This window comes from Ictalurus punctatus, chromosome 4 (assembly GCF_001660625.3).
Source record: "Ictalurus punctatus breed USDA103 chromosome 4, Coco_2.0, whole genome shotgun sequence".
Lineage (NCBI taxonomy): Eukaryota > Metazoa > Chordata > Actinopteri > Siluriformes > Ictaluridae > Ictalurus > Ictalurus punctatus.
This window is the reverse complement of record NC_071284.1, coordinates 33,469,555-33,493,343: the sequence shown is the minus strand read 5'-3', so window position 1 is coordinate 33,493,343 and position 23,789 is coordinate 33,469,555. Positions and strand designations below refer to the sequence as shown.

Sequence of the window (23,789 nt, the reverse complement as noted above, 5' to 3'; positions counted from 1 at the left end):
GAGAATCAATCTTCTGACTGAATCTGTCTGAGATTCTGAGATCCAATTTGCCGAGGAGACACGCCAATAAATTTATTCTCATTAAGAGACCCGGTATAGGAGCTGCCGTAAAACCCAGGCAGCAGCTGAGATGAGATTCCAGTCTTTCCGATATAAGAGCCACCTCAATCTCCGTATCACCTCTCCACCTGTATCTCATTCCTTTACATGTATCTCCATCATCTCTCCTTTGACCCTTCTTTAATGAAAGTACTGTATTGAGGATGTAGCAGTGTGGAGCTGTGACGATCTACGACTGCTCTGATTCCACATAGTACTGAATAATAATAATAATAATAATAATAATAATAATAATAATAATAATAATAGCAAACAGTCTGATTCCAATGCCAGAAAACCTTTAGACACCTCAGACGGTTAAATCTCTCACCACACCACAGAATTCCTGCTTTCGATTCGACAGGTAAAAAAATACCTTGTGTTTCTCACGTGGTAACCATAGTAACAGCAACTCTACACATAGCACATGTCCAATGAGGACTGCTGTTATTTTTGAATCTACAGGCTACATACGGTATAAAGGACAGAAGATATTTGGCTATAAATAAAACCCCAAAAAGTTGACCGCCTGTATTATTTCAGCAAAAACATCTGGATTGGTGATGAGGTTCAGACTTCAGCGTGCCTTGAGGCACACGTGTCTTGTGGTCGAGGCCGTTTGATGCTTTGCAACCTTGGAGGGCTGGATCAGGAATGGCCTTCCGGACCCAGGAACCGCTGGAGAGGGTAAATCCTACAGAGGATCCCAACGAAAGAGCTGTAATCTGTAGCCAGCAATCGAGAAGTCTGGACTGACCATCTCCGCCACCATGTTGACACCATGACATTGGATGGCAGTCCATCACAGGACACTTATTCCCACACCGAGTGGCGATTCAGTTCAGCACAGATAGTCCAACCATATGAAAGTTTTTAGTGAGATGAGAGGAAACCAGAGAACTCAGAGGAAACCAACATGGACATGGGGAGACAGACCGATCTCAGGAGCTCAGGATCAAACCAGGGACCCTGGAGCTAAGCTGGCAATGACTCCACCATGATGGGGTGGCTTCGAGGTTAAGGCTCTGGGTTACTGATCGGAAGGTCGGGAGTACAAGCCCCAGCACTGCCAAGCTCTGGGTTACTGATTGTAAGGTCTGGGGTTCAAGCACCCTGAACCTCCCCTAACCCAGCACTGCCAAGCTGCCACCTTGAGCAAGGCCCTTAACCCTCTCAGCTCCAGGGGCACTGTATCATGGCTGACCCCAGCTTCCTGGCATGCTGGCTTATGCGAAGAAAAGAATTCCACTGTGCTGTAATGTATATATGATCATTAAAAAACAAAAATGATTATTATTATTATTACTATACTATCATAATAATGAAGAAAAAGTGTTGTCACCCACCCCACCCCCTCTGTGCAAGAAGAGCACGTGAGTGGACGATATATACCACACAAATGTATCAATCGTTTCCTAAACTCATAAAAAAGAAAACCTGCATACGTCACTTATCATCTCATTTGCCTGACGGACAGAAAGGATGAGAATGAGCGGGCGTGGCCTTCCTTCTGTTATTGCTTTATTTAATTGCGTCTGGCATATGGCACGTCAGTAAATTAACTTCAGAGCGCTAATCAGACTCACAGATTAAGAGAGAGAAAGAGCGAGAGATAGAGAGAGAGAGAGAGAGAGAGAGAGAGAGAGAGAGAGAGAGAGAGAGAGAAAGCCTTGCTGTTTGACTGACAGATTCATTTATAATGTATAGCAGCTACTAGGTGAATGAAAGAGGTTTAGAGTTTGACAGCCAATTAAAGACTGAAAGTGAGACGGAGTCGAACAAAGTCACGGCTGATGAAGAGAGAACGGATCTCTCTCTCTCTCTCTCTCTCTCTCTCTCTCTCTCTCTCTCTCTCTCTCTCTCTCTCTCTCTCGGTTACACGTGGGTCTCTCTCTAACGTTAAACTCCCGAACGCTTCAGTTCTAAATTTCAATGTTTGTCTGTGTGCTGCTCTAAAGGCCAGATGATATAAAACGTGATAAAACAAGGTGTTTTAGTCTAAGGTGGGTTGTGACTGTTTGTGTACTGGATGGACTGGATGCTACCTCCCAGTCCTCATTTTGGGACAAACACACTGTTATGCATTCAGTTTACAATGTGCCCTTGCTGCTCATCTGGGGCGTGTGTGTGTGTGTGTGTGTGTGTGTGTGTGCAAAAAGAAAAAAGGTCAGTTTTTATCAGCAGCTTCTGAGACATCCAGTCTTTAGCTGCCACCTGTCACTTCCAGGAGAGAAAGAGAGAGAGAGAGAGAGAGAGAGAGAGAAATAGAGCGAGAGAGAGAAACAGAGAGAGAGAGAGAATAACTGGCTCCATCCATTCCTCCTCACGGTGTTAGCGAAAAACCTGTCCTAATTTAATTACCTTCTCATTTCTGATCATTTGCAGCAGATGTGAATTAATCAGAAATGTTAATCCAAACGCTTCCTTGCTCAGATCTTCACCGAAATGTCGAGCATGAAGCTAAACATATCCAAACACTCGGACTGCTGAAGGACCTGCATACATCCCATGAATTCTTATTAGTAAAATAAGCAGAGTTAGGCTCCAGGCTCCTCCCTGACCCTGGGTAGGATGAGCGGTATGGAAAAATTGATGGATGGACGGATGTACGGATGGAGAGAGTGACATGAATTCCTGCATCAACAACATCAAAGGTCATTTAAATATGATCAACCAATCGATCTTTATCATACCGTATCCCCTAACATTCTTTCATTAAAATGTTTGTCTACTTTCGCTTTGGTTAACGGTTTCCTACATTTCCCACTATGCCATTCAACTACCTGCTGTTAATGGTGTAGTGGGATTTAGCCATCGCTTCACCTCATCCTAAAGAGAGCGATGTGGCGGTGCTTTAGTCCTTTAACGATTTGGTCCAGCTCTCTCACCTCCTCACCTGTACACTCTGCTCAAGCAGATCAACTTTTACACTTTCACCGTCAGCGTGACCGTGCTCTTCATCTCGTAGACCGCTAGAGCTAGCTGAGCCGAGTCTCCGCTGTAACTAACTCTGTCGCTGCAACTCTGTCATACTGCCGCATTGCATTCTGAGACTTTGCGTCCAACGTTTGCTGTCTCCGCTTTTTTTGACGGCGGATTTCTCAGAGCATCGCTGGGAAGGGGTGTGTATTTTGCTCAGTAACACACATGGAGTTGCAAACTTGCGAACTAAAGGTCAGCTGCGGCTGGCGTAAAAATGACATTCACTCGATCTCCGTTTCTCTTTCTCTCTCCTCGATTATTTCAGATACTCACAGGAAGATGATGAATTGCACAAATGATCCTTACAAAAAAAAAAAAGAAAGAAAGAAAACTAAAGCAGAGTCAATTGAGTCAAGAGTTTTGGTGTTTATTCAGTAAAAGATGAACAGAACAGTTGTGTACTTGCAGTTATAGGAGGATTAAAGTGAAACGAAATGAACCTTCCAGAAATCTCATTTATTTTCAGCTGCAGCAGCATTGTGGGTTTGACGTCGGTAGCGATATTGATCTCAGCCAGACATCCTGCCTCACACATCCTGCTATAACGAGCCCACCATCCTGATGCATTCTGAGTAATGAATCATTCACCTAGTCTTACTCTCACCAGTGAGGTCATCAGTGTGCACCTTGGCAATGAAATGCAAAGCACTGAACATCCCGTCACCTCTCAGTAGCTCTCACTGTCCGCGGCTTTTCAAGTTCTGAAGATTTTTCGGACGCTAAGGCTTGGGAGACAATGAAGAACGGAGATCCGTGTATTCTGGAGGTGGACTGCTGGCTTTTCAGGGCATCATTTTCAGACGAATGCGATAAGCATCTCGATACGTATCGTAAAACAGGACGAGTAGCCAGTACAGGGAAGCAAGTAACGGGTCGAAAGATTTCAATTCACGTCTGATCCGAAATGATTCGATTCAGGTCCGATCTAATATGATTCATTTTGGGATTGCGTTATTGGGTTTCAGGGTAGCTATCATGTGCCTGAATTTAACAATATAGGCGCACATGTCCTTGCAAATAAAGTCATCAATTGCTTTGGCTATTGCCTTCGACCAGCTAGAAGTGTGGGGGTAGCAAGCTCTGAAAGAAACTGCTAATGCTAGCATTAGCTGTTGCATCTAAAGCTCTCTTTTGGTTAACATTACTGTTTTTGTAGGAGTGTTAGCAAAGTTGGTGATGCTGCCAGTTTATTTCACGGCAAGTCTGTGAGGTTGTAAGAGTCGCATTAGTGGAAGTAGTTCCAAAGTTTTGATCTAATGCTCTCTCTTTCTTGTATCGGAGACTGTTGGACTGATTTGAATCAGTTTGAATCCTGGTGAGACCCAAGGGAGCAAAACTGGCAAAGCTGTCTGTGTGGGAGGGGCATACTCTCTCTCTCCTGTCAATCACAGCGAGACTAGCCAATCATGGGCATCTGTGAAGTCATGTATGCGAAAGAGGGCCGATAGCGATATCCTTCCCATGTGTTATGCTGCCCTGTGACGCAGCATGAGGAGCAGTTTAAAAATATGCTTTTGGCGGGCTTCACGTATCTTTAAGGAAGCATGTGTTAGCCCTCACCTGCCTGGTACTGTAGTATGTGGGGAGAGCTGGTTAGTAGGTGGGAATTGGCAGGTGATCAAATTAGGGGAGGAAAATACGTAGTGCTGCACCTAGAGCTCCAAAGTTCAGCAGCCACGGAACTCTGAAGGTACAACAACACGTGCTGCGAGAGGGTTAAGACTGGAGCGCGAATATCAGTCAGTGTGCCGAGAGACAATTCCACAAAATTTAAATCAGCTTTAGCTTTTACACCACGTCCGACAACCACCATCTGAAACACACATCGTTTGATCATTATTCACGTAAATAATGAAATCCATTCAGTAATGGAGGAAAAGTCTTGACCTTTTGTGTCCAATCACGGTCCAATTTATTTGTGTAAGCCAGTGAGTAAGAGAGAGAGAGAGAGAGAGAGAGAGAGAGAGAGAGAGAGAGAGAGAGAGAGAGAGATTTACATTAATATCAGCAATTACATTAATATCAGCCATGACAAAATTCATCACATCAAGTCTCCAGTCAAGAGACTAATAAGGTTTTCGAGCTTTTATGCCTAGAAAGCCTGGCCTTCAAGAACAGCTCTCTCTCCTTTACTGTGTGCATCTCCCTCCGTTTGTTCCCTATTTCTCACTCTCTCTGAAGACACTATACAGCTCACCAACCAGCACTGACTTCAGGCGTCTGCCTTAAAAGCTGCTTTCTTCAGTACTGATGCACTAAAATGATTTCAAATGAGTGGAAGCAATGTAAGTATGAGGTTATGCTCAGCTGTACGCGGCTGACTTTTGAGTCCGTATTTACTTCACACAGCTCACTGTACACAGTAGATCGCTACACCTCTAACATTACAAGGTGCAGCTTTACACAGTCCATCTTTACACACCTCACTTTAAAGTTCTTCTTTACTTTATACTGCTCACCTGACTTTGTGTATCTTTACACAGATCATTTTACACAGTCCATCTTCGGATAGTGCACCTTTACACAGACCATCTATACACAGTCCTCTTTTACACAGCATAATTCATCACAGACCAATTCACAGATCAATTTACACAGTCCATCGTTATGCAGTCCAACTCTCCACACACTGCCTATTGTTACACTGCCTATTGTCCATCCGAAGTCACTGACGTTTTTACACAATTGAACGTGATAGAGCAAATCCTTACAGAATTTACATTACACAGTCCATCTTCAGGTAGTCCATCTTTACATAACACACTTTATAGAGATCACTTTATACAGTCCGGAATTTTACTTTACAGAATCCATCTTTACACAGCTCACTTGACACAGATCATCTTTACATAGTACATCTGTGCACAGTCCTTCTTTTAACAGCACACTTTATACAGATCACTTTACACCCTCCTGAATTTACTTTACACAGTCCATCTTCAGATAGTCCATCTTTACAAAGTCCACCTTTACACAGTCCACCTTTACACAGTCAATCTTTACACAGTCCACCTTTACACAGTCCATCTTCAGATAATCCACCTTTACACAGTCCACCTTTACACAGTCAATCTTTACACAGTCCACCTTCAGATAGCCCACATTTACATACTCCATCTTTACAAAGTCCACCTTTACACAGTCAGTCTTTACACAGTCCACCTTTACACAGTCAATCATTACACAGTCCACCTTCAGATAGTCCACCTTTACATACTCCATCTTTACACAGTCCACCTTTACACAGTCCATCTTCAGATAGTCCACCTTTACACAGTCCACCTTTACACACTCCACCTTTACACAGTCCACCTTCACACACTCCATCTTCACACAGTCCACCTTTACACACTCCATCTTTACACAGTCCACCTTTACACAGTCCACCTTTACACAGTCCATCTTCACACAGTCCATCTTTACAGAGTCCACCTTTACACAGTCCACCTTTACACAGTCCATATTTACACAGTCCATCTTCACAAAGTCCATCTTTACAGAGTCCACCTTTACACAGTCCAACTTTACACAGTCCAACTTTACACAGTCCATCTTCAGATAGTCCACCTTTACACAGTCCATCTTTACACAGTCCAACTTTACACAACCCATCTTCAGATAGTACATCTTTACACAATCCATCTTCAGATTGTCCACCATTACACAGTCCATCTTTACCCAGTCCATTTCTACCCAGCATAATTTATACAGATCAATTTACACAGTCCATCTTTATGCAGTCCAACTCTCCACACACTGCCTATTGTTACACAGTCCATCTGAAGTCACTGAATCACTGAAGTCTGACTCACATGAACTGACTTTTCAGTCTCAGAGGTTCTCTGAATTCAACAGACCAGCAGCAGTTTCACTAAACCCCACCCTGAGAAACTGTAAACCCTAACCCCTGTCCCTGAGCTTTCAGCAGGTCTGAAACACAAACCATTTCTACACACTTTTAAAAGTTCTGGAGGGATAAATAACCACAGAACATAAAAACCACTCAGAATCCAGCAGCTTTAAAGGTTAATTGATCATCAAAATGTCATTGCAAAGTATTACATGTTGAAGAGTGCAACTGGAAACACTGTCCACACACACACACACACACACACACACACACACACACACACACACCTGCTGATATACTGTGTGCATTCACAGCTCAATGGCAGCCCTTTTAAAAGGCGCTCCAATAAAAAGCTGATTTATCGCTGGTCAACAGAGACTCGTCTCTTCCTCCGGCGTCCCAGCATGCATTATTCAGGACACGGCTAATCACTCTGTAAGTGTCGAGGGGGAAGTGCAGTGGGCCGGGGGCTACATGCTCCTCACGCGTAAATACAAATACAAGCAGAGGAACACCAAAAAGACGATTTCAGCTCCCTTTGAAAGGAGAATCGTCCCAACGCTTTCTCCGGGAAAGATAAAAAGAGGTGGAGGAGGAGGCGGAGTCGGAGAAATAAGCATGATTAGGGTTGAGGACTGAGCTGATCATCTGACGATGATTTGTAAACGTCTCTGTAGTTGAATTAACCTTGAGCGTTCTGCAGGGTAAGTTCTGCTGGCAGTTTTAGAGCTAGCACAGAGCGTTAGCGGGTCTCAGAGGCGTCACTGTGATGGAGTCGAGTGAACGCTCAGAAACACAACGATGAGAGAAACAGTGAAGGTTTACTATCTCCTGATGATAACACACCCTGCTACTGCGGCCAGATGCTGGTGATGTGATCAAATGATTACAGTCATGTGGAATGTGTATAATAAAGGAAGCGCATTGAGCTGTGATTAAAAAGGCGGGGAGTGAATCTGTTTCACAGATAATCAGGTTATCCTGAGCCGTTTCCACCTGCTGTCTGTAAATAACCGTCGCGTTGGGACGCCTCTTTTAACTCCTGAATCGAATCGACAGGTTTAATCGAATCGCACTGACGCACGAGAAATAGATTGTGACATGTTTAAGATGTGATCTGTTTCTATAGGAAATATAGAGCTGATTGTAGGGCTGCGAAAACTCACAGACAAAAATAAATAATAACAATAATTTCCCCAGTACATAAAATATCTGCTATGAAATTCATCATGTAGCAAAGGTTCAGTTACTGATCCCGAAATTCATCAATTAAACTTGAGAATGAGCGCTGAAACATCTCCTCTCTAAATCCCCATTTCAACTCAGACTCATTCAGTGGAGCTTCATTTGCAGCTACAATATTTATGTATGTACACTGCGTAATCTATAACATCGTAATATAGTAGTGTATATATATATATATATATATATGTATGTAGTATTGTAATATAGTATATATATAATATTGTAATATAGTATATAATATTGTAATATAGTAGTATATATATATATATATATATATATGTAGTATTGTAATATAGTATATAATATTGTAATGTAGTAGTATATATATATATATATATATATATATATATGTAGTATTGTAATATAGTATATAATATCATTAAACGGATTCAAGAGCCGCTGGAACTGAAGCTACAGTGCTAATGCTATTTGGGAACGCAGCAACCCTTATTCGTCCACGTTGTGTATGATCCGGCGTACACGAATTCTGTGGACATTTTCGCACTCGTTACTACGGCAACCGACATTTAACAATCTTTCTGCTGTTCATGAATAAACTTCTGCTAAAGTTGGTGAGATCGAGGGGACGCGTCAATCATGAGGACACATCAGACCAACAGGCAGCCTGACAGTGTGTGTGTGTGTGTGTGTGTGTGTGTGTGTGTGTGTGTGTGTGTGTGTGTGTGTGTGTGTGTGGTTAACTGTCTCTATCATAATGAATGCATGCTCACTCCTCGCTGTCTCCAGCACTGACAGCTCCATCGACCGAATCACAGTTTAGAGCTACATGAAGACGAGCGCGTGCTGGAGAATTTAGTGTCACTCGAATTTGTTACTGAGACTAAAGTGATGAGTATTTAGAGACGATTTGATGCTGAAGGACTATATTTAAGATCCAGAGCTGTTAATGCAGGTGAATTTGCTTGCAAAATGTGTAAGCTGAAGAAAGACAGAAAAAAAACACCTTTAACACAGATGTGTGTGAATGTAAGAGGAAAGATAAACCTGAATCAAAAAGAAATGCAAACGGGTCAAGACCAGAAGCATTTCATTTTTTTCAGAGCTTCATGATATTTATTCAGCCCCATCACAGTGTTGAAAAATAGACGAGTTGGAAATGTCTCTCCCACCTGTAAGCAGGCTCGACAAATCCCTCTATTATATTGGGTTTAAAGCTCGACTCAGTTTTCCACAAAGCTCAGAAATCCTCTTACTCTAAACACTCTGTGCAGAGTCTCTTCACCTCCAGAGCTTCAGCCATCACAGATCTCCAGCTCTCCTGATTCTGATCAGCTGAACGAACCCAAACTCCAGAAGTTCAAATAATAAACAATACAAACATAAAAAACGGCGCCGTGATACGACACTTTACGAGAAGTTTCTCTCAAGTTTTATTCCTGGATTAGTTCCTGGAACCTTTACTCAGATTAATCAGATTACTCAACGTTCTCATCACTGCATGGATTTTTCTGGACAGATGAAGGGATTTAGCGCGAACACCCGGTGGATCGACAGAGGCGGCCCAAACAGCTTTGGAGGACGGACGTCTGGGAGAACGTCGTGTTTAGTGAAGATGGATTTGTCAGCCAGCCTCTGAAAGTTTCAGCGAGCATTTAGTGGCCGCGTCATTTATTTTCCTCGGCTCGCCTCTGAATCATAAAAATGTCACACACCGACGCGGTCCATCATAAAACTCGAGAACCGCTAAACTCAGAGAACGCATCCATTTCATAGCACATGGCCGCTGTTTCAGGATCGATATCGCCGAGTCCGCGGGGAAAAGCCTCGGATCTAGAGCGAGAGAAAAGCGTAAACAGTCCGAACGTCGCCTTTTACTGACTTCCACACTTAGTGATGTTTCTTATGTGTGTAGAGCAGAAAAATGACATTTACACTAACACACACACACACACACACACACACACACACACACACACACACACACAGAATCCAGTGTGGTTTAGCAACAGCCATCTGCACTCAGGTCAGTCTGAGACGTATTCAGCTTTTTTTTACTTTTTAAAAGAAATGATGAGGCCGATGCGGAGGCTTTTAAAGAGAACCAGAGCCAGTTAGCAGAGCGACTCAGAGCCGCCTTACAGGAAATCAGAGGAAGACAGAGAGAGAGAGAGAGACAGAGAGAGAGAGAGAGAGAGAGACATCACAGCTTCCTCACATCACCAGCTGCAAAACTTTTAGACAGTTGATAGTATCAGTTCCATCCTAGAAGTTTACACATTTTCAGCAAATGTTGTAAGTCATTGTGGTACCACCAGCTACAGTTCTGTTAAATATTCTGAACAGGAGAGTCAAGATGATGTCATCAAAAGAGCTGCAGCCAAAAACACACACAGTCATGGAGAGATGGGAACACACACTCGCTACATCAGCATTTATTCCAATCTGTTTCCATCACATTTCATCACGTCATATTTGTCTTAGCTTTGTAATGAAAGCTCTCTCTCTCTCTCTCTCTCTCTCTCTCTCTCTCTCTACAGGAGGTCAAAGTTGAGTTTTAGGGAATTGGAAAATATAAACACCAAGCATGTAAGCTAGCCAATGATTGAGACTAATGACAGGCCTATGTAGGGAAGAAAACACTCAGTGTCATGCTATTATAGGTAAATAATCCACAACAGGATGGAGTGATGAAGCAGAGTTACTGTTATCACTTTAAAGTTGATTATTCTCCATACACGTCCGTGTGAAGGAGCTGTTACTACAGAACATCAGGGTATTAGAACGAGCGAGGTATAAAGCTGAGGTATAAAGCCTGCTCACACAGAGCTGTAAATCTTTTCTTTCCCAGTCATTTTTCTTTCTTTATTTTTGCTCCTTTTCTTTCTGTATCGTCATCTCTCTCTCCATCATGCCCATGGAGGAGGTGAGCGTCAGTAAGAGACTCTTGCCCTGCGACTCCTCTTCCTCCTGTCAGAAGAAGAACCTTTCACTAACTGACAGCTCGTTCTCTCATTGTCTTTTGTCCTTCCAGACGAGGCGGGACGCACAGATATCTCAGAGATGGAAAGAGAAATGAGGATCCTCCACTCCTCCATTGTCCTCAGAACAGGCTTCATTGCAGTTATTTCTCTCACGCGCTCCACATGAGGAAACTGCCTCCATCTGAATGCTGTTTTCTGGATACAGCTTTAATTAAACATATACACAGTGAGAACCTTAGAGCGTTTAACTAGGGTTTTCTGTGTAAAGGTGTGCTCTGGATTAAGGAGGCGTGCGAGGAAAAAGCCTTTGCTGTCTAAAAAGAACGTTAAAGCAAGACTACAGTTTGCCGATGAGCATACAGGCAAAGTCCAGGACTTTTGGAATTATGCACTCTGTAAAAACGAATCAAATATAGAGTTGTTTGGCCACAGTAACAGCAGACATGTTTGGCGCAGACCAAAAACAGCTTTTCAGGAGAAGCACCTCATACCAACTGTGAAGCACGGTGGTGGGAATGTTATGGTTTGGGGTTGCTTCACTGCCTCACGGACCGGACAGGTTGCATTCATTGATTCAACAAAGAATTCTGCATCATATCAACGAGTTTCAACAGAATAATGAGCCTAAGCACACGAGCAAATCCACCACGGAACGGCTCAAAAAGAAGTAATGGAGGGTTCTGAAATGGCCGAGTCAAAGCCCGGGTTTGAATCCCAAAACTTGTGGAGGGACCTGAAACGTGCAAGAAAGGATATTGCATAGAGGAGTAGCCAAAAATTCCAGCAAGCCGATGTCAGAGACTGGTGGACAATTATGCAAAACTCCTACAAGAAGTTCTTTCTGCCAAAGGGGACAATACGAGCTTCCCAGGTCAAGGGTGTACTTACTTTTTCCACAGAAGAATATCAAATCTATTGATATTTCTGTCGAATAAATGATAGTCAGTTTTCCTTGTGGTTTTCATCAACAGGCACTGTTTCAAAGATGATCAAATGTTTGCTTGTCCAAATATGTTTTTAAAAAGCCCATTTCCATGGGGTGTACTTATTTTTTCACACGACTGTACGTTTTGAGAGAATTTTTTGTTGTGAACACTGACATCACGGAGGACGTTCACTGCAGTTCTAGATATTGTGAATGTGCCAGGACTCTCTCGACTTCTGATCAGTTCAGAGATTTCAGACAAGACTCAGGCGAATGCTTTGTATGGAGTTCTCTGCAGCTCATTACGCAGCTCTTATAGTTATTCCTGAGGTGTTTGACATAACAGGTTATGACACACTATCACTGTGCTGGCTGCTCAAGAGAGTGTTTTCAAATGGCTTTCGCATTTGTGTGTGGATGGGAATATTTTTGAGAAAGCTTTGTATTTAAATGGGAATGGAGGATGAAAGCTAAATTTTCAAATGTTTCTGTATACATGTGGGCAGAGCCTCAGAGAAATGTCTTAAATTACTCATTTTCCTCTCTCTCTCTCTCTCTCTCTCTCTCTCTCTCTCTCTTTCTGCATCTGTGTCTCGTCTGTATGGAGACGTTAACCCTGGAGAAGCAGTGACGTGTTCAGTCTGTGATCATATTGACAGAAGAACCAAAAACCTTAGAGGTTGGTGAGTGAAGCTCAATTTTTTTTCTGGTGGACGATCACTGAGGAGGTTTTCCACCGAGTTCCACATCGCCACTGAGCCCGGTGGTCTCTCTGTCACTGTCAACGCTTACTCTTCTCTCACTGCTTCACGGTTTCATTAGTTATTTCTCCGATATTTCCTCAAGGTCATCAAAAGAAAAACGAAAACAAAAACAAACACAGTTTACGTTTTCTCTTTGACAAATAATCCTGTCATTTTTCCTTTCAAAACAGCAGCTGATAAAAAGCTATCTGAGATTTTGCACAGGGAAAAATACTTGAGAAATGTGTACCACTGTAGATAATAGAATCTGTGATCACTATTAATATCGATGAATCTTTCATCTCCTACCATGAAGGTCTGTATAAGATGGGAGGCTACAGCACATTTAAAAGGCGGGCTCTTACTGGTGTCATGTGAGTGATGTTGTTCACCGAGACAAAATTCTAGCTGATATTTTATTGTACATTCTGTCTTCTGTTCCATCATCTTTATTACTTAATTAAGAGGATTATTGTCAATTAAGAGAGTGATGGAAAATTCTGTACGGAAAAAAATGGCAATACAGATTTTTTAAATAAATTTATGCAGCAGTCGTCTTTTGCAGGCGCATTGCTGTGGGATACGGAGAACGACCGGGTAACAAGTGATTGTCTACACCTGTGTGCAGTTAATGAGTTTTTTTCTACTCTGCGTTGCCGTGAGAGTGAGAGAAGATAAACTCTGGAAATAGCTGACACAGACTGTCTCGTGAGCTTAACCATTCACAGAATGATGACATGGAACAAAAATGCTGCCATTAGCAAAATTCATAAGCATTGTTAACATGTCCATTCATTTGACCGCTTGAATCATGTCCGTAAAGTCTACTAAAACTTGAACAGATTTCCACTCTGTTCTCTTAATTGTCTCATTATTGATTGTGCTTCATCAACAGGATTTCCTGTAATGCCTGGGTGGAGACAGAGAAGCCCCTTTTCCCAGCAGCCATTATCCTGTTTTAAAAAACGGATATTTTTACCTAGAGCAGAACATTTTTCTATAAACCTGTTGTCTAACACTTGACCCTGACAGTGCAGTGTGTGTTCCTGAGTGTAAACAGCTGTAGCAGATTGATTTGGGTGTGTTTTGCAGTTCATTCACTCAAGTGAAACTGAAGAGATTGTTTGGGACAGATTTGATAATGATTGACAGATTTGTCTGGTGTGTGTGTGTGTGTGTGAGAGAGAGGGAGAGAGAGAGAGAGAGAGAGAGAGAGAGACTGAGCTGTGGCTCCAAATCAATGCATAATTAAATATGAATGATGAATCAATATGAAATCTCTCATTCTGAAGTGGATGAAGTGTGTTCACGTTGATATTTTCTTATACTCCCCTAACTCCTAGCACACTTAGCCATTGTACAAGGACAGCATTGAGGGGTAGAGTAAAGTGTCACAGTAGGGGATAGAGTGGAATGGTAAAGTTAGGGGTAGGGTTTGGAAGGTTATGGTAAGGGGTAGGGTAGAGGGACAAGTTGTAAGGGTAGAGTGTAGGGGTGGAGTGGAAGGTTAGGGTGAAGGGGTAGAGTGGAGGGCTAGGGTTTGGAAGGGTAGGATGAGGGGTAGGTTAGAGTGACAGTGTGGAGGGTCAGAGTGGATGGGCAGGGTGGAGGGGTAGAATGGATGGGTAGGGTGGAGGTGTAGAGAGGAGGGGTAGCGTTGGGGGTAGAATGAAGGGTTAGGTTGGAGGGGTAGGATTTGGACGGTTATGGTGAGGGTTAGGGTAGAGGGACAGGGTGGAGGGTTCAGTTGAGGGCTAGAGTGAAGGGGTGGAGTGGAATGTTAAAGTGGAGGGGTACGTTTTGGAAAGTTATGGTGAGGGGTAGGGTAGAGGGACAGGGTGGAGTGGTAGAGTGGAGGGCTTGAGTGGAGGGGTAGAGAGAAGGGGTAGGGTGGAAGGGTAGTGTGAAAGGGTAGGGTGGAGGGGCAGGGTGGAGTGGTAGGGTGGAAGGGTAGGGAGGAGGGGCAGGGTGGAAGGGTAGGGAGGAGGGGCAGGGTGGATGGGTAGAGAGGAAGAGTAGGGAGAAGGGGTAGGGTAAAAGGATAGAGTGGAGGGGTAGGATGGAGGTGTAGAGAGGAGGGGCAGGGTGGAGTGGTAGGGTGGAAGGGTAGGGAGGAGGGGCAGGGTGGAAGGGTAGGGAGGAGGGGCAGGGTGGAAGGGTAGAGAGGAAGAGTAGGGAGAAGGGGTAGGGTAAAAGGATAGAGTGGAGGGGTAGGATGGAGGGGTAGAGAGGAGGGGCAGGGTGGAAGAGTAGAAGGGAGGGGTAGGGTGGAAGGGTAGAGAGGAAGGGTAGGGGGAAGGGTAGAGTCGAGGGGTAAGGTGGAATAGGGTGGAGGGGTCAATTGAATCTAATAGTAATGGAGGATCCTCATCACAGCCTTCAAGAAGATCTCCACAAACACCACGTTCCCCAGCCATCTCAAATCATCCTTCATCTTCTTCACCATCATCACAGAGGAGACACACTCAGTCATGCCAGCGTGGCTGTTTGCTCTTTATTTTATGTTTTTTCTTTCTTTCTTTGTGTCAGCTACAGTAGCTCTCACTCGCTTTCTCTTTCTCATATCTCTCTTCAGCACTTTGTAAGTCCGATCACTCAAAGTATCTGCTTTTATTCTCTCTCTCTCTCTCTCTCTCTCTCTCTCTCTCTCTCTCTCATGCTGTTATAAACTGCTCTGTGCTCTGTTTCCTCTCAGCTCTTCTGGATCTGGCAGGTGTCCATCAAGACAATATGGATGGCACTGAATGGCTGCTTTTTTCTCTATCTTTGTGTCTGCAGGCTACAGATACCAGCATTTCATTCACATAATTTTTCTGCTGCACAACATGAACTTCACTAATTACTTCAGAAGAAAATAAACAGAACATTGACAAACTGTTGATAAAATATATTTGTGTACTTTCCCCTAAACTGTTGTCTGTGTTCTCCAGATGTATTTATCCCACAAGCAACTTCTCATCTCGTTCTGGAGAACCTCAAAGACTAGGTTAAGTTTTTACTGTTGAAGTCACACTTTAACTTTTTTCTGTAGCAATATCTATAAGCACAGACGAAACGAAACTGACCTTATAACACACATAGACCGCAGGTTGAAAGACTGCCAGCTGAACTGAGTATCAGAGACGTGAGATGTAAAGTGTACATAATGGTTTTTATCCTGTCTGCCTGTGCTGTAATCACGGCTTTTATTTCAGAAAGACTCTCCATTTGATCCAATTTACAGAGAAGCTCAGGAATAAACAGAGCAGAGCCGTGTTTATGGATTACAAGCTCGTAATGCAGGAGAGTCAGTAGCAGGTCGTTCCAGCTGATGACTCGGAGAGACACGGAGAAAACGAGAGATAAGGAGACTGGGGCAGATGAGTGGCAGCAACAGAGAGGACGGAAGAGCAGAAACAGGATAAGGTGACGGATTGGATTTACTCGATAAGAGAGAACGAGGTGAAAGGCCTATTGAGTTTCCAGTGAGTTTAGGACAGAGAGCGCACTCTTTGTTTCTCTTTGTGCTACGTTCAGACACTGTACTAAGTAGGACTTTGTGACATTTCCCTCCTCACTTCCATGTGTTTGAATCTTGTCACTGTAACGTTTCACCTGCGTCAGGTGCAGTTCAGACGTGATTGTCATTGCCATTATGTTTAAAAAAAGAAAAGTTGTAGCCTCCTGATTTACTGAAACACACGCTGCAGCAGATGGGGCCGTGGTTTGGTATCAGGCCGCAAGGTGATGGAGGATGTTTGGGGATGTACCAAAGGGATAATACCTGAGGTATTTATCCCTTCCCTCTCTCTGGCTGTGAGTAGGGCTGCTCAAGAAATCATTTCTAAAAAGTGGTGGTTCAATACTGCGTGTGTGTGTGTGTGTGTGTGTGTGCTAACTGAGTAACTGACCTGGTCCCTGTTGTTGCACCATGTCTGATAGATCCTGCAGGTGGATGAAGAGCACCAAACCTCCTGCGCCAAACAGCAGAACAAACCAGAAAGAGCAGGAAAGCTTCGGCCGAGACCCCCGACGTGATCCGCGCCTCCCTCTCACAGCCTCCAGCACTTTACAGTCCACCCACAGCATCGCTATACGCACTAGAAAATGAAAAGAGAGAGAGAAATAAGATGTTGGTGAAGAGACAGTGACCGTGTCTGATCAGATGGTGAGGTTGCACGTATTAAACAAGATGTGAGTTATCATGTGTTGGTAATTTACTTACAAAAATTATCCAATACCAACATCCGACATGTGACGTAAGCCTAGTGTACAGTGTCACAGTAATGAAGAAACTGCACAAAAAGACAGTGATCTGGATATATTTCATGATTAATAATGACAGTCGAAGCAGAGCAGACTGCAAACTGAGCTCTGTAAAAATATCAAGAGGAGGAAGTATATCATCTCCCTACAACACAAGTGAAAAAACATCTTAAACATAAAACATAAAGCTGAGGAGTCCATCACTAGGAGGAAACACAGACTATGTGAGAAAATGTGCCGACAGATGATGCGATGTGAGTGAAAATAACAATGAAAATGTTCTAGCACGTTGTTCTTGACGATCAGCCGCTCTCGTCAGTGACAACGATGCAATAAAAACATCTGGCTTACGCATGTGACCCTGTTCCCTGAGAAGGGCACTCAATGTTGCGTGAACTTCACGCTGTGGGAAGTGCCATTGCACATGACCGGTATCTGAAGTCTGTTTGAAATCCCACCTATTTATAGGTCTGCCATGGTCAGGTGTCGTGGCATTTCGTGCGTCACGTGATTATAAAACGGCACCTGTAAACCACTACATCAGCCTCTATTAACTAAAGCAAAGACGCGATTCACAGGCATGCTCCAGTATGACAAAGCTACACAACGTCTAGTTCCCTTCTCAGGGAACAGGGTTAGATGCGTAACCAAGACATTAGCTTTCTAAGGGAACTCAACGTTGTGTAAGCGTCACACTGTGAGAATGAGTATAACCACTCTGTCATACTAAGGGTGTGGCCTGTTCAAAGGGTCTGAGCCCGAGGGTCACTGCAAGACACTTTAGCCTGGGGTGGAATCTATGCCCAAGCAGTAACATTGAACGAATGTGTGCTGCATAGACCCACATCCTGCACACATATCCTGTGTGCACACACATCCTTTGGATAAAGCATTCAAGGAGGCGACCCCCCCTAGTGGAATGAACCGTTATGCCCAGAAGCGTAGCGAGACCACGCCTCATAAGCGCTAGAGATTGTCTCCACTATCCAATTAGAGATGCGCTCTTTTGACACAGCACCACCTCTACTGTTGCTGCCAAAGCAGACCAGCAACTGCTCCGACTTATGCCACTGGCTGGAGCAGCAAGCATAAGAACAGAGAGCCCTTACTGGCCACAGTAGGTGCAATTTCTCTTGTTCCGGTGTGAGGAATGGAGGAGGACAGAAAGCCTGCAACACTACCGGCTGGGAAGCAGACCTAGGTACTTTAGGAATATAATCTGGCCTAGGATATAGGAAAGCCTTGGCTATTCTCGGGGCAAAGTCAAGGCAGGAAGAGGCAACAGAAAGAGCTTGTAGATCTCCTACTTGCTCGAGAGATGTCAGAGCCAGCAGAAGAACTACCTTTAGAGTCAGAATCTTCTCTGAAGCTAGCTCTAAGGGCTCAAATGGGGCGCCTGGCAGACCACAGAGAGTTCCCAGGAAGGTATGCATGGTCTGCAGATGGGCCTCAGCTATCTGACAGCACACATAAACCTTGAGGCTCCATAAATAGGGGTGTGGCTGGCCAAAATGGTGGCCACATAGATCCATAATTGAAGAAGGAGCCAACCTGCTGAGAAACGTTCCTGTAAGAACTCCAGGACTACTGTGTCTACTGACATTTCTCACACTATGAGACAAAAAGTCACCACTTGAGCACATACAATTTTCTCATGGATGGTTCTCTAGCATTCAACATGGTCTCTACAACCTTGGTTGAGAGTACAGAATCCATGAGCTGGTGACCCTCAGGGGCCAGACGGTGCCACTCAGGCGCCAGACCCACAGTTTCCATAGTTCCAGTTGAGGGTGATAAATCAACCCTCTTGCTTGAGATAGTAGATCCCTGCTAAATGTATGAAGGTTCAACAGGGGAGTCCAGGGGGGAGACTTTATCCTTATCCCCGATTCCTGAGAGGTTGAGCCATAGGTGCCTCATGTGAAGGACCGTTTGCTTGGTCAACCAAAGGGACGAATCTATGGTACGGCAAAGCTCCACCACTGCCTCAGGCCCAATTCCCTCGCTGCTGTCAAGCTCATTCAGCAGGTCTGCTTGGTAGGCCTGCAACACTGCCATTGTATACAGTGACCCACAATTGAGACCAACCAATACTGAGGTGCTCTTACAAGGATTGGATGGCAAAGCCCCCCCACCAAATTCCCTGCCATTTGCAAGTGCCTCCTCCACGTTTAGTATAGCCTGTACTGTTCATTCCCATGATGATCGAATAATCGGATGTTATAAATAAGGCTGGTGTATGGTATTCCCTAGAAGCGCAATATTTCATCATGCACTTCTTGAAAAAGGGGAGGTTTCTGCAGTGTGAGGGAGTTTTTAATTTCATGGGGGAGAAAGCACTTGTCCAGCCTGCTACGAGCCACTTCCTCTTCACTGGGCCAGTCTAAATGTAACTTTTCTACAGCCCTAGTGATCACTTCAAGCAGCTCTACATGATTGAGAGCTGCTCTCCGTTTTTGGTGCACTGGCTCCCCCCTCTGGCTCCTCGGAGTCAGAGAGGGTGGGTTAACTCTCCATACCAGAAGGAGGAGTTGCGATGTGAGCTCCAAAACCTGGAAGCGGAGATTCAGATCCAGAGGACAGGGCAAGAGATCTCATTTCCCTTTCGTTCTCCAGATCCATAAGGGATCCGCAGGACCAGAGCTGTGAGGTTCAGAAACCAACTCACTTCCACTGAGAAGAGAGTGAGCTGAGAGCAGAGCTGTCTAAATGTGAAGCGTTCACAGTACATGCAGTCAGCCCCCAAACACTTCACACAGAAAGTGTTTCGGTCCATCCCCAAAATAAAATAGGAGCACAGAGTAACACACTCTCTGAATTCTCTCTGACACATACTCGCAGAGGTGTACATATATATATATATATGCTTTTCTGAAAAATAGAGTGGGACTGAAGAGTTTTTAGGAGCATTCACACAAACAACCGACATGCTGTCTTTTGCTGAAGATAATAAGGTTGGTGACGTGGTTTACAGGTGCCATTTCATAATCACATGACGCACTAAATGCTACATCACCTGACAACGGCAGGCCTGTAAATAGCCATGATTGCACACAGACTTCAGATACCGGAAATGCGTGAGGGTACTTCCCACCATGTGAAGCTCACGCAATGTCGAGTTTCCTTTGAAAGGGAACAAAAACATACTTTACGTACAGCTGTACAGAAGCGAGTTCCCAAAGCAGAACAAAACTCGCTCTTCTCCACTACAACTTGATTTGATCCCAGACAATTAATGTAGATCTCTAATGCACTTCATATTTGATTAAAATCCACTCACCCATGTTAGAAATAATGAGCCTTGTAGCCTCATGACCGATTAATACCAAGTAGGTTACTCATTTTGGGTATCAGTATCGACATGTACCAAAAACATGTACTCGCACTCAGTGTGAAAATACTGGTATCAGTGCATCCCTAGTGGTACTGACACTGCATCTTAAATAAACTGTCGATTTTCATTTCATACTGTGATCATTATTATTTTTTTTAGCAATTAAGTCCCAATCAGGTTTCGCGAACTCGTGCACTGCTGTTTCTTGTGAATGTTGGTGAAGACACTGAGTCCGGTCCCTCTGTAATCCAGCACCTCACCTGAGCTGTCTGTGTACACAAAGCCACCGTTATTCCCTGCTGTTATCCAAATTAAACACATCCCACATCCACAATCCTGTTTATACACGTGATAACACGTCATCTTCTGGCAGTAGTCGTGTCCTTACACACGTGACGTGTACAGTCATGTGCTTCGTCATCTGAAGTCTCCATTGAATCGTTTTATCTTTCACATTTAAAATGGTAAATGGAGTCGGTTCATTGCCTCCGGCTGCACTGTGATTTTGCCGATCTGCCTCGTGTTTAAACAGAATGGAAATCAACAAAAAGGTGTGTGTTATGGAGCGGCCGGTCAGTCAGCTAATGGCCTGCAGGAAGTCTGATAGACAGACGGCTCATTAATCAAAAACAGCTCAGAGCTAATTGTCTTTATTTCACAGGTCTCTACTGATCTGAGATCAGTTAAACACAGCCACACAAACCCAGCAGATAGAGATTAGAAATGATCATGGGATTAATGATGCATTACATTGAGCATTCAGATTATACTCACGCTGATGGTGCGTGTCACGTGCTTAGACTTGTGAGAGAAGGTAGATGGACGGGTGGAGGCCTACACCGCCTTCCCTGAGAAAGTAACTTCCTCTTTATCTCGACTCAGGAGATGTTTTTCCATTACGCTAACATGCTATCCGTACGAATAACACGTTCTCCACTCCAAAAACACCACGCTGGAGCTACAAACAGCTGTGTGATTTCAGACACGCCCCCTCGGGTGTCACGCCAGCAGGGTTGCATTGTTTACACCGATCGGTCTAGTTTTAAAACAGCAAATAAGAATCGTTTCCAACGCAAAGACTTGGAATAGGAAGAAAAATGCAGCGTCCTTTTCTCAATCCCGAACTTCTTTGGGATAGTTTCGGGGCTTTTCGTGCGGTTTTTGAGATGCGGATGAGGTGGAAATTTTGCTGAGATCTGGAAACTCTACACCAGAGTGCACATTGGTTGTCTTGGCCAGAATTCGAATGTTTAATTAGCCATGTTTAATTCCGTTACATTCTAATGAGCAACTTTTGTTTCGTTACACGCTACATTAACTTTCAATTACTGTACCTTTATAATTCTGCACGCTTTAATCGAGTGAAAATGGAAATTTAACCTGAGAACAACCAGATAAAGTAAAAGTATATAAAAATGGCTGTTTTTGACTGTAATCATTCCTGCCATCTCTTATTTCCACTCTCACCTGTGTCCAGACCGGTGATGTGAGGATTTCAGCACCGAGTACAGGGACACACTAAGCACATGGGACAGTGCACATGGCCTGGGGCAAAACCACAAAGAAACACTCATAGCTCGATGGAAATTACTGTCACTTTCCTCCCCGATTGTTCCCAGCTGGCAGCTCATCACAGGAGCGATGAAAAGATTGCTCATGGGAGGAGGAAGAGGACAGAAGCACAGTAATTGGAAGTAACCGAGCGGTAACCTTTGTCTCTTTCCCTCACCGAATTTCATTACATTTACATTTACATTTACTCATTTAGCAGACGCTTTTATCCAAAGCGATTTACAAACGAGGAAATACAAGCGGAGTGATATATCAAGCGGAGAGCAATACAAGTAGTGCTACTGTACACGATTTTAGACTGAGTTCTAGAGAAGCAAAGTGTGCAGAGTAGAGCTGTAAGACCCAGTGTGAGTGCAGAATTTTTATTCATTTTTTATCGGGGGAGGGGTTTGGGAGAAGTTGAGGGTTAATTAAATGTTCACAGAAGAGGTGGGTCTGTTTTGGGCCATTTTTTTGAAGATGGTGTCAGATTCTGATGTCCGGATTGAGTTTGGAAGTTCATTCCACCACTGAGGGTCAGTTTGAAGGTTCTGGAAAGGGACCTCATGCCTCGCTGAGTAGGCACTACCAGGCGTCACAAAGCTCGAGTTCACAGCAAGACGTAGTGATGACTTGACCAACACTGAAAGTCCTGACCGATACAAAATCAGAGATTCTCTCTTCTCATCCCATCCATGAATGAATCATATTACTTACATTACACGTTCAGAATTTAAAAACATTGCGTGTAATCAGACTACTTGTTAATAGGAATAAATTACAGACTCACACACACTCACACACATCGAAAAGCCGGTATCATCAGCCCTCTAATTGATTTACTGTAAGTTCCCTTCCTGCAGCAGGAATAATGAAAAGGTGTGTAAGTGAAGCGTCCTCTCGATCTGCCTTTCATTAGTACACAGTGGAGCTTCTCTACACTCTCGTTAACACACACACTCTCTCCTGAGAGATCCACTGGGGCTGACTGTCTCTGTGTGCTTCTACTGACCAAATCGAGGGAAAATTTCCTGAACGCCAGTCGTAAGAGACACCAGAGTCCAATAAACCTTTATTTCTTTACTTAGCAGACACTTCTGTATGAAGTTCCAAACTTTAGAATCCGATCCAGCTGAAAACGTACAGCTTAAGGCTCGCTAGCAGTGCTGGGGTTGGAACGGATTATCCTTCTGGTCACTAACACACAACTTGTAGAGAAGGCAGAGCCAGAGAGCGTGAGGAAGGCGGAGTCATTTACATCCCAGAGCACTGGTCTCAGTGGTTATTGGGTGTGGAGAAGCAGAGTGAATATCACGTGTGGTTTATCTCTTTAGGGATGAGATCTTTGCTGGTAAAGCAAGAGTACAAGGTGTAGATCATGATTATCTGAATCCTAATGCAGCCTCCCTCTCTCTCTCTCTCTCTCTCTCTCTCTCTCTCTCTCTCTCTCTCTCTCTCTGTCTCTCTTTCTCTCTCTCTGTGCCTGAGTTTTCCCCCACTTTACGTGTAACACATACACCTGACAGAACAAATCAATCCCCCTCAGTGCACCCGGCTAACAAGTCACGCAAGCAGATGTGTGCTGGTCTCTCTCTCTCACACACACAAACACACAGAGAGACACTGAGTGACAGTGTGAAGAAGATTGAGTGGCTTCTGACACAAATAAATCCAGGATCAGATATGATCTTGTAACTCTATAATCACTGATGAGAAAGGAGTATAGCATGTACAGTTGCAATCAAAATGATTCAACCCCCAGTGCAAATCAGGTTTACTGCCAAAATGTACAGACCTTCATCTGTTTGCGATGAACAAATCAAACAAAAGCAACTGAAATAGTTCAACACAGCGAACGCTTCAAGTGGTTTCC

The 23,789-nt window shown here is 43.9% G+C and overlaps 1 protein-coding gene across 1 annotated transcript in view; it reads right to left on the bottom strand.

Moving 5' to 3' along the window:
• chst8 (carbohydrate (N-acetylgalactosamine 4-0) sulfotransferase 8) overlaps positions 1-23,789 on the bottom strand; it is an 82,298-nt gene that overhangs the window by 35,286 nt on the left and 23,223 nt on the right. The window contains exon 2 of the mRNA XM_017465737.3: positions 16,677-16,865. Coding sequence (XP_017321226.1) covers positions 16,677-16,854 — 178 coding nt within the window. The 5' untranslated portion in view covers positions 16,855-16,865. The remainder of the gene's footprint in view (positions 1-16,676; positions 16,866-23,789) is intronic.